This window comes from Raphanus sativus, chromosome 1 (assembly GCF_000801105.2).
Source record: "Raphanus sativus cultivar WK10039 chromosome 1, ASM80110v3, whole genome shotgun sequence".
NCBI lineage: Eukaryota > Viridiplantae > Streptophyta > Magnoliopsida > Brassicales > Brassicaceae > Raphanus > Raphanus sativus.
In genome coordinates this window covers 25,121,569-25,137,727 of record NC_079511.1, presented here as the reverse complement: position 1 = coordinate 25,137,727, position 16,159 = coordinate 25,121,569, and the positions used below count along the sequence as shown (strand labels likewise).

Here is a 16,159-nt window from a genome sequence, read left to right as displayed (position 1 = left end):
TATAAAATATACGACATTATTAATGTGGACCCCATTTTTTATTTGAGTTAGTTGAGTTTATTCAACAAAAATGAATTCATGTATTTGTTTAAATTATTAACACTTCCACTGTATTGATTTAATAGTTGAAATATTTTTTAACACTTCAATTTTTTTTAACACTTCAATTCATGTTATTGTAGATGCCCTTACGTCATATTATCTGTATTAGAGCCAATGGATCATGGGCTTCAGGGGAGATTAGGGTCTGCCCAAATTCCTCCCAATTTACACCCAAAAAAAGTTGACAGCAATTTTTTCTTTTTTCCAGGAAAGAAGTAAACACATCCCCTATATATTAAAGGAGAAGCATTTTTAAGGCTTTCCTTAAACGATTTTGGTGAAAATGCATGAGAAGGCTCGGATCCACGTGTCACTCTGTGAGGGAGTTTAAGAAAAACGAAATATTTAATTCTTTGCTTTGTTTCCTTATTTGGTTCCATAAGAAGAAACGTAACCCATTTTTTTTTCATTCATGCGAAACACTTTGAGGATCCGAGTGCAGCATATTGCCAATGGATCTGAGTCATTCTTGCCGTCTTCTGCCAATGTTTTCATGCGAAACACTTTGAGGATTCTTGTGTGTCATTGCCAATGGAGCATAGCTTCGCGCGCATGGACAATGAGGTTGTTAGTTGGGGCGAAACCGTGATGAGCGCTAACTGCAGTTGCGAGCTTCAAACGCCAGATTGCGACGCTGTCGGATCCACCGCCGTTGTCTCCGTCGTTACTCCGGAGAAGATCGTTGTAGCTAACTGCGGCGATTCCAGAGCAGTTCTCTGTAGGAATGGAAAACCAGTTCCTCTATCCACAGATCACAAGGTCAGCGTCTCTGCTCTCTCTAGAGAGAAACATATCTTTCTTAATTTGTTTATTTTTTTGTGGTGTTAATTTTTGTTTTGTTTTGTGTTTTAAATAAACAGCCGGATCGTCCTGACGAGTTGGATCGGATCCAGGAAGCAGGGGGGAGAGTGATATACTGGGATGGTCCAAGAGTCTTAGGCGTGTTAGTCATGTCACGAGCCATAGGTGATAATTACTTGAAACCATACGTGAGTTCGGAGCCGGAAGTTACTGTGACGGACCGGACCGAAGAAGATGAGTTTCTTATTCTAGCGAGCGACGGATTATGGGACGTGGTGACGAACGAGGCGGCGTGCGCGATGGTGCACATGTATCTTAACAAAAGAGGTGGTGGCCGTGGAAGGCGACGAGAAACTCAGGACGAGTGTAGTGACGGGAAAGAGGATGAGAAGGTGGTGGTGGGGTCGAGCAAGAGCGGGAAGAAAGGAGAGATCGCGGACAAAGCATGCACGGAGGCGTCAGTGTTGTTGACGAAGCTGGCGTTGGCTAAGCATAGTAGCGACAACGTAAGCGTCGTGGTCGTTGATCTCAGAAGAAGAAGAAAAAGACACGTTGCTTGAGCTGACACTAATCTATCTCATTACTCCACCGTCTTTTTTTTTTTAAATATGATTCTTTTGTTTTTTTTTCATTGGGTCAAGTCAAGTGTGTGGAGGTTTCACTGGGACGAAGGCACCTCGGTTCATCTCCAAACCCTAAAGGGGAAAAAGCATTAGTTGAAAAAAAAATCTCGGTTTCGTTAAACCGGTTAAATCGGGGTATGGTTGTTTTCTTTTTTTTGTTCTGGACCATCGTTTTTGCCTTTTTTAGTTGTGTAATCGACAAACAAAAAAAGAAAAAGACATGAGCAAGATCATAACAATCGTGTTGATGAGTTATATATATAAACCTCGCGCAATTGCCTCTGTTTCTTCTCCGCATCGTCTTAGTTTTTTCTCAGTTTCTTCTCAGTATCTTCTCTGTTTTTTCACGTAAATATATAGTTTTGTGGTCAGTTGATGAGTTGCGAGGTTGGTTGGTCGAAGTCTCTCTTAGGTTTTATTAATGATCAACTATATAAAATGAAGAGATAATGACTTCATACAATCTGTTTTTGTTATCAATTCATGCACGTTCCTTTGCATTTTTAATTCATGCAAGAACGGTTTTGTTAATTGATGAGTTTGGTCTGTTAGAATAACATAATCTTCAAACATATTTTTTATTTAATAACATGGGCATTATCGTGACGACCGTCTATGTTTGAATAACATAATCTTCAGATGGTATATCAGAACGATATAAAGAACTCCATGGTATACAGATGAAGAAGAAGAAGAAGATCGAGAACAATTGTTTACGTTATGAACTTTGTATATATCTAACCCTTTTATTAATCTTCGTCCTTGGTATTTTTGGTATTTTTGGCGTTTTGTGTGGGATTTATTTGAGGACCTTTTTATTAATTAAAATTAACAATTTTTTAAGTAGAGATAACAATATTTATTTTCTTGCTTAACAAGTTTCAAATATCTACGAAAAGAAGAAAATTTCATAAAAAAATAACTAATATAAGCTCGCTCTTCTTGATCGGAAGATGGCTACCGCTACGGAGATGGCGAAGAGGATACATGTTAAAGCGAAGATGAGGCATATCACCGGGACGTCGTTGTTGTTGTTGTCTCTCTTTGAGAGGAGTAACAGATCAAGTCTTGATTCGGGTGGGTTGTGTTGAACCCGCAGACTCTGTTCTTGACCCGACAGTCTCTGCATTTAGCGAAGTACGGGTCTCGAGACATTGTAGCATTTGTTTTCACAAACAATAACAGTTTGACACAAGCGATAACACATTCTATACAAACTATAAGAGTTCTTACTACAGTCTCCCATTGTCAAGTATGCTTTACGAGTCATTCTCATGTAGTACACGTAAATTTTTAAGCGAATGAAATACTACAATTCTATTACACATGAATTTTAATAATATGGTTAAGATTTTTAAACCGATATCAATGAATTCTATCCATCCCGAATTAGACCGGCTAGCATTAACGTTTGGACAATATTTATATTTTATGAGTGATTAGCAAGGTAAATTGATGATACTAAATGTCATATATTTCACATTTTTTGTTATGGAAATTTATATATCTAAGAGTGATTGGTAAGGTAAAAATATTTTTCATTAAATACGATATTATACCAAGATACCACATTTATTGAATTAGGTTTAGTAAACCTATATAAGACTCACTGCTCCACATAATTTTATTTATTCACTACACCCGAAACCTTAACAAGTTTATCTCATTCTCCTATAATGGTTGCGGTAACTTATGTGTCTGATTTGAAACTATTCAAGTCAATGTGGAAGATTATGGTTAAGATCCTTTATTTGTGGAAGCAATATTCTGCTGGTAGTGGTCTAACTATTGAAATGGTTTTTATTGACTCCAATGTAGGCATCTTTACTCTTCACCTGAATACATTTTATAAATTTCGTTTTCTTTATTTAAACATGTCTAAGTTTCAAGTTTTTTTTTTTTCGTCGGTTGTGAAGATGTTTTACGCAGACCAAATTGAAAAATAAATGTTAAAACATAATGCTTGATTGTTAAAATTCATTGGCCTTATGTTTAATACATTGTAAGAATTAAACTCAGCAGGTTCAATGTGTAGATATATTAATGTTATTGTTTATGTATATATTTTTATACAACGATTTATGTATATAATTTAATTGTCATTATTTAAAAAAATATTTTGTAATGACTAAGTATATTTTATATTTAATTAATTTTAATTTAAAAATTAAAACTTTCATTTGTTATATGAACAAACATTTCTTTCAATATTAGTTAACGCTATATGTATATAGCGATGAAACACTTTAAAAAAAAATTTACATACACACAAATATGCACATTAAAGTTAGTACTTATATAACAAAATGTGAGGTGAAGATTCTAAATCAGGCGTAATATATAATATTATTATTTTAAAATCTTCATTTCACAATTAACCAAATTGTAATGAAATGAATTGTTTTATAGGCATCTTAGCTTTCTTCAACAGTTATATAAATTTGATTTTATTATGATTTTTTTATAATTTATAATATGAAACAATTGGTTTATATTAGAATTGTCTAAAATTCAAAGAACATGAAATCAAACAAATACAAATAGTCTTTAGTTTATCACTAAAACACCAAAAATCTCAACCATTTTAACCGAATAAACAAAAATAAATATGAATTTAGAATGTATCTATATCATAGGATCTTAAAACCCGAAAACAACCCAAAACTAAACTGATATCCAAAATAAATATACCTAACGTCTTAATATCTTAAAAATTATCTCATCCCGTGCAAGGCACAGGTTATCAGAGATTCTCGGATGAATATACGTTCACATTAAACTAGACACTCATTTCTTAAAAAAATGTTACCATCGGTTGCTTACATAATTGGTTTGATTTGCACAGCTCTAACTCTAACTACATAATGCATCATCAATTATCTTAAACAAAAAGTAAATATAATTTTGAAATCTACATATAGAAAGACATATATGAATAATACTAATGGGTTTCATTTCATTCTTGGCAGTAAGTTGTATATATTTTTCTTTATAGAGAGAGTTTGTGAATATATTTATTTTTCTCGAAAGGATTTTTATAAAAATAAAAAATATATATAGAAGAAACAGGAAATAAATACCGAGGACAGGAGTGAGGAGGAGAGTGGCGCTGATCCAATTCTCCGAGACCTTGTGGTGGATCTTCTCTGGGAGATCCTTCCAGAGTCCGGTCATTATCTATGAATCAGCGCCACGCATAAATATTAAACTAGGAATCATTTCCATATAAATAAAAATTGTGGTAGTTAAAAGATAACCGATGAATTAAAAGAATGTTTACATTTTTATATTTTTCAAAAAAAAAGGTTTACGATGAAGGGGATACCGAGAGAGAGAGAGAGAGAGAGAGAGAGAGAGAGAGAGAGAGAGAGAGAGAGAGAGAGAGAGAGAGAGAGAGAGTGTTTAGGGTATACCCAAGAGTTTACAATTTAGTGTTTAGGATTTACCCAAGGGTTTAGAGTATATCCAAGAATTTAGGGTTTAGGGTTTGGATTTTTACCCAAGGGTTTAAGTTTTGTCCAAGGGTTTAGGGTATAGTGTTTAATGTTTATGATTTACTCTTTTGTGACTGTTTTTTAAATTGTTAAAAAAATTTCATCTTTTGGCAGCTACTAATATTTTTCATTTATTTTAAAAACTTAACATAAATTATTATTATTTTATTTATTATATTTTAAATAATTGTACATTAATTGGCAAACTATGATTAGTTGGTAATTCACCCCAAAAAATCATGATAAAATATTAAACTAGGAAACATTCCCATATAGATCAAAATTGTGTTAGTTAAAAGATAATCGATGAATTAAAAGAATGTTTACATTTTTATATTTTTCAAAAAAAAAAGGTTTACGATGAGGGAGATACCAAGAGAGAGAGAGAGAGAGAGAGAGAGAGAGAGAGAGAGAGAGAGAGAGAGAGAGAGAGAGAGTGTGTGTTTAGGGTATATCCAAGAATTTAGGGTTTAGTGTTTGGATTTTTACCCATGGGTTTAGGGTATAGTGTTTAGTGTTTATGATTTAATTTTTTGTGATGGTTTTAAATTGTTAAAAAATTCATCTTTTTAATAATATTTTCTTTTATTTTAAAAACTTAACACAAATTATTATTATTTTATTTATTATATTTAAAAAAAATTGTACATTAATTGGCAAACTATGATTAGTTGGTAATTCACCCAAGAAAAATTCATGATAAAATATTAAACTAGGAATCATTTCCATATAAATAAAAATTGTGGTAGTTAAAAGATAATCGATGAGTTAAAAGAATGTTTACATTTTTATATTTTTCAAAAAAAAGGGTTTACGATGAGGGGGATACCGAGAGAGAGAGAGAGAGAGAGAGAGAGAGAGAGAGAGAGAGAGAGAGAGAGAGAGAGAGAGAGTGTTTAGGGTATACCCAAGAGTTTACAATTTAGTGTTTAGGATTTACCCAAGGGTTTAGGGTATATCCAAGAATTTAGGGTTTAGTGTTTGGATTTTTACCCAAGGGTTTAAGTTTTGTCCATGGGTTTAGGGTATAGTGTTTAATATTTATGATTTACTCTTTTGTGACGGTTTTAAAATTGTTAAAAAAAATTCATCTTTTGGCAGCTACTAATATTTTTCATTTATTTAAAAAACTTAACACAAATTATTATTATTTTATTTATTTAAATTTTATAAAACTGTACATTAATTGACAAACTATGATTAGTTGGTAATTCACCCAAGAAAAATTCATGATAAAATATTAAACTAGGAAACACTCCTATATAAAACAAATTGTGGTAGTTAAAAGATAATCGATGAATTAAAAGAATGTTTACATTTTTATATTTCTAAAAAAAAGGGTTTACGATGAGGGGGATACCGAGAGAGAGAGAGAGAGAGAGAGAGAGAGAGAGAGAGAGAGAGAGAGAGAGAGAGAGAGAGCCATAGAGAGAGAGACATAGAGAGATAGACAAAATGAGTTCGAGAGTAAGATGCAAAGAAAGAAATATAGAACAAGTTTGATTACACAAAAATTTACATACATAATAATTTGATTATATATTAATAATATTTATACATAAAACCTATGCAAAAAGTGTGATTACACAAATATTTACGTACATATAATTTGATTAGATATTAATAATATTTATCTTACTCGAATTAGATATTATACACAAAATCAGTTCTTCTTACATGGTTCAAAGAATACAGCCAAGTTCTGTGGAATCCTTACATGTTTGAAGTCAATGACCTACGAGGAAGGTATGTTATTATACAAAAATCATGCATATGAAAATCAAATTGTACAATAATAATTATATATTTATATGCAAGTTCTTGCAAATGAATCAGAGTAAGATAAATCACACCGGTGATATGTATAAACTATTGAGACTATGGAAAAAGAGGTTTATGGACAAGCTTTTCAAACCTCAACAGTTAAGGATTTGTATAGACATCGAGCCATTCTCACTCCCACAAATGATGAAGTTGATAAAATAAATGATTACATGCTTTCACAGTTGCCAAGTAACATGTTTTGTGTTTACTCTTATGTTCCAGTAAATTTTTACATGTCACTCAAGTAAATGATTTATATATGTTTCTATCTCAGTGATGTCTATACCGTAAAATCAGCACCACCAAAATTAAACACAAAAAAACACACAAAATCCAAATTCCAAACTATATTTATATACTTTCTAATATTTTCGAAAAATTGCTGATCTAACCATCTCATCCCGCGCAAGGCGCGGGTTACTACCTAGTCGCTATATATAAGTGGAGGATACAAAAGGAAACCCAAGAAAACCGGTTCACTGTAATAAACCATGCAAATGACTATTCACAGGAAAGCTCCCTAAAAGGAGCGTTCGTTCGCTTTACTCTCCCTATAAAAAGACACTTGTTTTCTCATTACCACAAGACTCTTTCACCGATCTTCTCAAAATGAAAAAGGGTTTGAAACCCGACCCTAACCCGGTGGAGAGCAATGGGAAAGAGTCTCGTTACCGAGGCGTGAGGAAACGTCCATGGGGAAGATTCGCGGCGGAGATCCGAGACCCGGTCAAGAGAACTCGGGTCTGGCTCGGAACATTCGACACGGCTCAGCAGGCGGCGCGTGCCTACGACGCTGCAGCTCGAGAGTTTCGCGGCGCTAAGGCCAAGACCAACTTTCCGCCGACGTTTCTTGAGCTTAACGCGAATAAAGACGGTGGGTTCGCTCGTAGTCCTAGTCAGAGTAGTACCGTCGACTCCGCCTCTCCCACCGCGGCTCGACTAGCTACACTTCCGCATCTCGAGCTCAGCTTAGGAGGTGGTGGCGGCGGTGCGTGGTATCAGGTTCCCGTAGCGCGTCCTGTTTACTTCTATAATAGCATGAAAGCGTTTCCACCGGCTGGTACGTGTGGAGGTGAGAAGAAACCTCAGCCGTTAAATCTGGATCTTACCTTAGCTCCACCGACGGCGGAATAGGCCGTAAGGTCCTCCTAGTATCTTTTTTCTATCTAAGAAAATATATTATCCATATTCTGAGAAGAAAAATCGAGATAGTAGTTAATTAATAAACTGACATGGGAAAGTCGTTATGTATATATTATCAACGCATAACATAAGATATGAACTTTTGTTATGATCTTTCTTTTTTCTGCTACTGGTTTCTCAAAGTCGTACATGTAAACAATGTTACTACATTTTCAAAGGTTTTAGTATATGCTATAAATGATAAGTTAATAGCCAAACAAATTCTGGAAAAGGTGTGTCTTTGTCATCTATTTCAATGGTAGACAATGAAAAGGATAAATATTATAGTGCTTTTTGGGTTAAAAATTAAATAGTTGTATATTTTATTAGAGATAAATAAATAAAATAGTTGTAGTATTAGGCGTCGGCTTGACAACAATGGACCAAGTGTCATGCACACAAGCACCAGTCGTGGGAGGACCCCATCTTTGGCTGCGGCGTATGTTAGAAGAATACTTCTTTACAGCTTTACGTCATCTTCATGGGCCCTACTACCTTCACAGTTTCGACAATCTTTTGACTTTTACTGATGAGTTTGCAGAACGTCGACGAACCTGAAGAATTAGTCATGCATGTTTTTGTTAACAAGTTTGAAACGGTAAACGATGACGTTTTCTACGGTTGAGATGGATAGGGTGGCTTCATAATGAGAGACAAAGAAGGTGAGATCTGATTGGATTCTTGTCGCCAGCTTTGCTATCAAAACGTATAAGCAAGCACTATCCCTAGATCCAACGGCTGGAACTAAACTATAATTTCCACATGGGTAGACGTGGTAGTTGCTTCCTTCTTTTTTTTATTCTGTGTTTTGGAATTAAGAAGTTTTGAATTGGGTCTACTTATCTCTTTCACGTATTCTGCTTATTTTAGTTGTTAGAAGCCATAACAACCGGTAGAATAACATTTGAAATAAATTGTTGACATTTTCTGGAAACTCAGTTAAAGCATAGATAGCTATCAAACTAAAATACAGTACTATACTTCGTATATACGTCGGTCCAAATTCCGGTTTAAACAACAATCAATCTGTTGAACTACGTGAATAGAAAAAATTATTAACTGATATTCAATTTTGTTATGATTCGTGCGGCTAAGGATCAGAAACGTGAGGTGTGGATGAAAATTTATGTTGGGGTCAAAAAAAAGTTAAAAGTTATTACCCATAGATAGACAATGACATCCCCCCCCCCCGCCGGTCAACCAAATTCCATCCAAAATACCATTTTCAACTTATTTATATATTTATCTCTATAATACTATTCCCTCCGTTTCAAATTATATGTCGTTCTAGAGGAAATTTTTTGTTTCAAAATAAGTGTCGTTTTCGGTTTTCAATGCAAAATTTATTGACCAATATTCTCTTTTCCAGTTTTCTATTGGTTGATACATGGTTAAGTGTATTGGTAATAGTGTTTTTATTTTGGAAATATGTAAAACTAAATGCTTTCTTAATCTGTGTGCATAAGGTTAGAACGACATGTAATATGAAACGCAGGGAGTACTATTTAAAATTAATTATACTTTAATTCATTTATGTTTCTTCTTATAAATAGAAAATGCCATTTTCATGTATGAAAAAGAAAAAAAAACATTAATCTATTTTTACTTTATATTTAAAAAGGATAATTACAAGAACATAGACAAAAATATATTTAAGAATATGCTATTTTAGATGAATACATTAATATAAATTTATTTCTATTATAAAGTTTCTGTAATATAAAAAAATAACAAAAATATATTAGAGATAGTACGTATGAACTATGATATGTCATGTCACTCGGGTGCTGGGGCGACGATGCACACATCATCTTGCATATATATATTTGAATAAATCTTGTATAAACTTACACAAACAATAAGAACTATAAAATTGATCTTTTTCTTCAAGATTACAGTCTAAACCATTTTAAATATTGTCGGACTCGGAGGATCCCATATCACAATCAGAAACAGAGGGATTCGCTTGAAATAAGTAGTAAGTTATTAAAAGAATAAAGATGCGCACACAAATTTCTTAGATGCAATAACGCCCAATGTGACATCGTCACGTGTAGCGACATGTGTTGATCAGATATGGAAGGCGAAAGACAGTAACTCTAGGCACGTCAGCTTAGATAACTGGATCCTTTTAATATATAGCCGCTGTTTAGGGTGTTTTGATCCACGTAGATGATAACGGCGTACATACAAAACTCCATTTTTTCTTAACTCTGACTGTGACTATAAAATTTCAATAAAATAATATAAAGTCTATGTTTTGACCATTTCTCGGGCCATCAAGGAACCACTTACTGATCTACTGCCATATTCTGTGTTGAGCGGGAGATCAAGCTAGCAGCATATGGATAGAGAACTAGTAGAGATTTTTTTTTTTAACTAGTAGAGATATTAACAGCCTCAAGCCTCATTTCTCTAATAAATCATTACCTTCAGTATTAGATTTTATGTCGGAGGAATCATGAGATGCATAGTCTTTATGCCATTGAGACAAAGACCTTAAGCGGGTTTTGGAGAAGCAAGTGGAAAGTTGTTAGCTTGTTCTGCAAGAAAATGCAAGTAGACCGCCAAAGAGAATTAAATGACGTTATCAATCATCTGAAACTGGTGATAATACCTTAAAACATCTCCAAAATACATTATTTAACTTCAAATATATAATTTTTTGTTCTAAAAGAAAAACTTAAAATTTTCAAATTTAAAGTTCTATTTTATTACATTTTGATCTTTACAATTACACATCACATTTGTGATTCTTAAATATTTTATTTTTATCGTTTTAATCTTTAATTTTTTTATGTCAGAAATATTTTTAATTAATTTTTATAAATTTAAGTTTTACACATAAAATAAAATAAATATTTTAAAACAAGATTTATAATATTTTAAAACTAGAATTAGATAACATGAAAATTAAAAAATAAAATTAATATTATTTTTAATAAGGTACATGAAAACATAATTATTACACAAATTTAAATGTTACAAAAGTACTAATAGAATGGTAAATTTGCTCCGGGAACCCTAAAATCTCCAAAATACTTTTTAAACAAATTTCGTGTATCATGCACACTTGAATGCATGTTCTACTTTGTCGTTTGCGCTTCTAGTTTTCCAACTCTCTTTTTTTTAATGTAATCCACAAATTAATATAAAGAGAGTCATTTTTTATCTCAAAATACACTAACTGATCATATATGAATTACGAAAATAATTTTATAGAATAATATGGTATTTTGCTTGTATTTTAATATTTAATTATGTATTTCTAATTATAATTTTATTTTTAGCGTAAGATTTTATTAATTAACATTGCTGTAATGTTCTTATATATGTGTTAGATGCTTATAAATGTTTTATGAGTTTACATTAATTTGAAAAATATAAGGATCATAGTGTAAAATATAAATAATTTTGAAGTTAAGTTTGAAATTCTGTTTTTAGAAAAGAACACCGTTGTGACAAAAAAAAAAAGAAGAAAAGAACACCTTAAAATGAGTTTTGCAAACTTCAAATAGAATCTTTTTTAAATTTATCTAATATATATATATCAAACCTTGCATTTATAATTTAAAGAAACAGAGTTAGTCGCACTCCTCAATGGAGGTTGATGCAACATAAAGAGTGTTTTTCGCTAGGCAATCAGCAGCTTCATTACATGAACGAGAAACAAATTTAAAAGAGACAGATGATAGGGATAGGCCTAACAAAGAGATGTCACGAAAGATTCCTTGGAGTTCACTGACTGATGAGTTTCCTGTGAGCATAGCAACTAGACTTTTAGAGTCTAAAAACAGATCAAGTCTTTAACACCTGCAAGGACAGCAACAGAGATTGCTTCTGCAACCAAGGCGGAAGCTACGTAACGGCGGGAAGAAGAACTCTGTCGAAGGGTGTGACCAGAGTAATCGTAGCAACCACCTGTAGCAGAGACACTATTCCAAGCAGCATAAACATAACAAAAAATGGCATCAGTGTTCACTTCTTCGTTGCTGAGAGTCAGAGGTCTAGTGTTCGGCTGACAGTCTTTAGGCTAATCAAACCGTGGACCTATAGGTAGAGCGGTAGTTTGCCATTCTCTAGCTAAAACAAGGGCCCTTGTAACAAGTTCTGTTTCAGAGAAAGACTTGTCCTCAAATTGGAACTTATTCATGTTAGTCCAAAACAGCCATAAAATCCAAGGGCATAAGAGAGCTGTTAAACCTGATGGTGGGAGGTTGACTAGTCTTCTACATAGCCTAAAAAGATCTGTAGTCGAGATTACTGCAGGGGTGAATAACGATGGTACCAGCTCCCTGACCTTATCGGCAAAAGCGCATTGCGTGAGAATATGCATAGTTGTTTCCTGTTCTCCACAGCGCTTACAGGTACCAGGAACTTGAATTCCTATACGGAGCAGGGTAGAGCCCACAGCCACTGCATCATTCTTCATTTTCCAAAGGAAGTGCTTGATCTTCGAGGAGCACTTAACATTTCAAATTCAACTCTTCCAACTGAAGTTTCCATCAATATTTGACTGGTAAACTTTCGAGAGGGCATAACCTGATTTAGAACTGTAGGTTCCTGTTTTCTCTGGTAACCACACCAGCTCGTCTTTTGAACCAAAGGAACTTGTTGATAATAATATGATGTTTATTGGTAATTTTTTTATTTTGTCGATGTTTTATATAAGAGTTGTGACGATCTGTAATATGTTTTCAATGCCCAATTAGTTTAATGATGGTTTGGTTAATAGAGAAGATTCTGATTTTTATCCAAATATGTACTCTTAAAAAGGATAAAACAAAAAATAAAATTTAGTATAGCAATTGTTAATATGGATATTGAAGCTAGATAGTTTATAATATTAATATAAAGTTTGAATCAATATATCCATACAAAGTTGCACAACATACTATTGCTGAAGTACGAAATAGTGAGAAGCATTCAAAGACTTGATAAGCTTTGAGAATAAAAATAATAAAAATAGACGTACACCATCAAAGCAAGGTGTTGGGAACCATTGGTTACTCCTGAGGGCTTTGCTAATGCAATTTCAAGGTTTCAACAAAGAAACAAGACAAAGAAGAGCTGGACGGGCAATACACAATCACAAATGAGAACTTCTTTATTAGAGTTAAGGACAAATAAGCTTCTCAACCACACCACTGGAACGTTAAACTAAAGCTTTATTGATAACAATGGCACACATAAAGTATGGGATTCAGATCATTTATGTTCGATTGATACAATCTGTGGGAAAATTAAAACTATCTCCATTATGTAGAGTAAATGTTCTTAGAATCCTACTTTGTTTCACCAAGAGAACAAACAATGTCTCAGCTTACTTGCTTGAAACATATAATGATCTTAACTTCGTCTTTTATACCTCTCAGCTGTTTCTGCCTTTATGACTTTGTAGTTCTTTATATCATGATTATGTAAATTCAACTTAATAATAAATTATAAATTTAATGTAAAATAATTCAAAACTTCTGAACCAGAGTCGGACAAAACAAAACTAGACAAACATCACCACTCTACAATCTTGAAAGAAACCTCGCGAAAATCAGTACATGTCCTCAATCGAGTGCTACAATCTTGAAAGGAACCTCACAAAAATCAGTACATGTCCTCGATCAAGTGAAAAGTAATATTTTCAAAATGAATAATCATGCATAGACAGTAAGACAAAAAGGTTCACACAACAAGTAACTGAGATTTGGTTAAACAAAAACCAATAAAACCCTCCACTAATACATGTTTAATTTAATAATTGTATCAAAGTTTGATAATTTATATTTAAAAATAAATTTATGTTAAAGTTAAAATTTGCTGGGTGTATATTTAGTCAGTACAAGGTGCTGATTCTCACCTAGTAAATAATTAAAATGTTGTCTTCTCAAAAATAATTTCAAAAAGTTGTGATGGATGAAATTTGTATTTTATTTTAATGTTTTCTCATAAAACATGATGCATTTGGATAGGGTGTCTTTAACTACATTTCTCTTAATTTCCCTTATACACATCTTTCTCTAATTCATTTTAGAAGATTACACAGTAAAGCAACCAAAAATATTTATCTGTTTTATATTTTTCTTATATTTTCCACATATTTATTTATATTTTACTTATGTTTTACTTATATTGTATTTATGAAAGAATCAACTAAAAATAAAATTGTATAAAATATAATAACTCTATAAAAGATTATCACTCCACTGCACCAACCTCACTTGACCATCAGCTAGATCGGTGAAATCAAGTGAAATCAAACTTAGTTAAAAACAGTGATAGCAGTGAGTTATGGTATATACAAATGGAAAGGAGTGAAATATACCTCCCATCACGCCTCTGTTGTGTTAAGGTCAGATATGTCCCACAACTAGCAAAAACTGATAAAGACTAAGCTCAATGGACCCCCATATATATATTTACTAATTTTATTTGTTATAAAATAAAACATGCGAAAAAGAGGAAATAACCTGAAAATATGGTTTCTTAGCAAAGAAATATCTAAATTTTGATAGTCTTGGTTTGATGATCTCTCATATTACAAAGAGGTTGATAACTTTGTATACAAATGAGGTTGTTATATAGTTTTGGTTGATATAATGAGGTTGATTTATCGTCTTCTTTTGATAATCACCAAAATCTGCTTAAGCGGATGCAAAATGATAGTTGACTCGGGGACTTCAAACATTCTTAGTCCACCAGTAGTACTAAATCTAAGAGCACCATTAATGCGGTAGCTTAAGAAGGGTGTTTAGTGATTTTTAGATTAAAAAGAAAAAAAAATAATAAACAAAAAATAGAAACAAGAAGCGTTGGTGCTTATTTAAGCTGTTAAGTGTAAAGTTGATTAGTCACTTTTACCACTTTAATTATTAAACAAAGAATAAGCACCATTAGTTGAATATTTGGATTGATGGTGCTCTAAACTTACCAATTTTCTTGAATTTCCTCTCATTTGTTAATTTACTTTTTTTTCTTTTCATCCATTTGTCAATCTATTTTTTTTTCTTTATTGTAATGTTTAGAAGTTGATGACGAGTATCAATCAGGAAACCGTTGCAGCCAGAAACGGTCTGAGCCTGTGGAAGCTGCCTGTTATAACCTTCATGATCGCTGGAAAGCTTTTGCCCCCAAACACGTGATGTAAGTCCAACATATCATTTTTTTCTTTCCCTTAATCAATATCCTTCTTTTTTTGAAAAGATTAATATCATTTTTGTTACAAAATATTTTCTCTTCTGTTATAGATTTATAGTATATTAGACTTTAATCCACACATCCACGCGAATGTATCTATACTATTAGGATTCTGCCATTGGTTTTGAAGTTATTTACAAGGGAATGCCACTTCCTTATTTTAATTTCTCATCTATAATTCAATTTGATTTTAGAAAAAAGTCATGCTTTAAAGTTGGATATCGTAACAATTCTTACCAAAAATATAGGAACTTCCATAACTTTCTTATATATTTATTAGTTTCAAATAACTTTGGCAACTATAATTTTCGTTGGTTACAAATCACTGAATTTTATAATGTTAAAACAGAGGAAAGTTATTAAGACTGTGAAACATATTCCGATTACATTGCTTAGTTCTTTTTCATTTTTTTTGTTTGGAATTGAATCATCACGTATTAGTGTATACAAGCATTTCAAATAACAGAGAAACCCATTATTAGTAGATATCAATATATGCAGGCCGCCCAATTTAGTTTTTAAGCTTGATGATAATACAAATTGTAATGCTATATTAAATTAATATGTTTCAATAAAAATTAAATTTGACTATAAACAGAAATCACAATATAAATAGTTGTATCTTCTTATACAAACAAAATTCCAATTTATATAATAAGTATTCATACTTTTGTACTGGGAAATATATGCGATAATAAATTTACAGTAAATCATTAATCTTTTTCGACTAAATTTAATTATATGAAATACTAATTATCAATACTATTAAAACAAAACTTTTATTATATTTTATTATATATACTTTAAAAAAAATTATATATAATATATATATATATTATATATATAGGATTTTGAATTTTGAGTAAATAAGTGTTTGAATAAAAAATAATCTTTTGATTTAAAGCACATATCAAATCTAATAATAAATAGTATTAATAGATA

General features: G+C 32.2%; 2 protein-coding genes across 2 annotated transcripts; both read left to right on the top strand.

Annotated features, from left to right (window-relative positions):
* The first annotated feature begins 633 nt into the window (after positions 1 to 633).
* Positions 634 to 1,626, top strand: LOC130496680 (protein phosphatase 2C 3-like). Its single transcript, XM_056988989.1, has 2 exons — positions 634 to 861; positions 963 to 1,626. The coding sequence occupies exons 1-2, from the start codon at positions 634 to 636 to the stop codon at positions 1,461 to 1,463; spliced, it is 729 nt and encodes a 242-aa protein (XP_056844969.1). The 3' UTR covers positions 1,464 to 1,626.
* A 5,689-nt stretch (positions 1,627 to 7,315) lies between these two features.
* Positions 7,316 to 8,140, top strand: LOC108841242 (ethylene-responsive transcription factor 4). The gene has a single exon (XM_018614021.2). It carries the CDS (start codon positions 7,454 to 7,456, stop codon positions 7,976 to 7,978), a length of 525 nt encoding a protein of 174 aa, XP_018469523.2. The 5' UTR covers positions 7,316 to 7,453; the 3' UTR covers positions 7,979 to 8,140.
* The last annotated feature ends 8,019 nt before the right edge of the window (positions 8,141 to 16,159 follow it).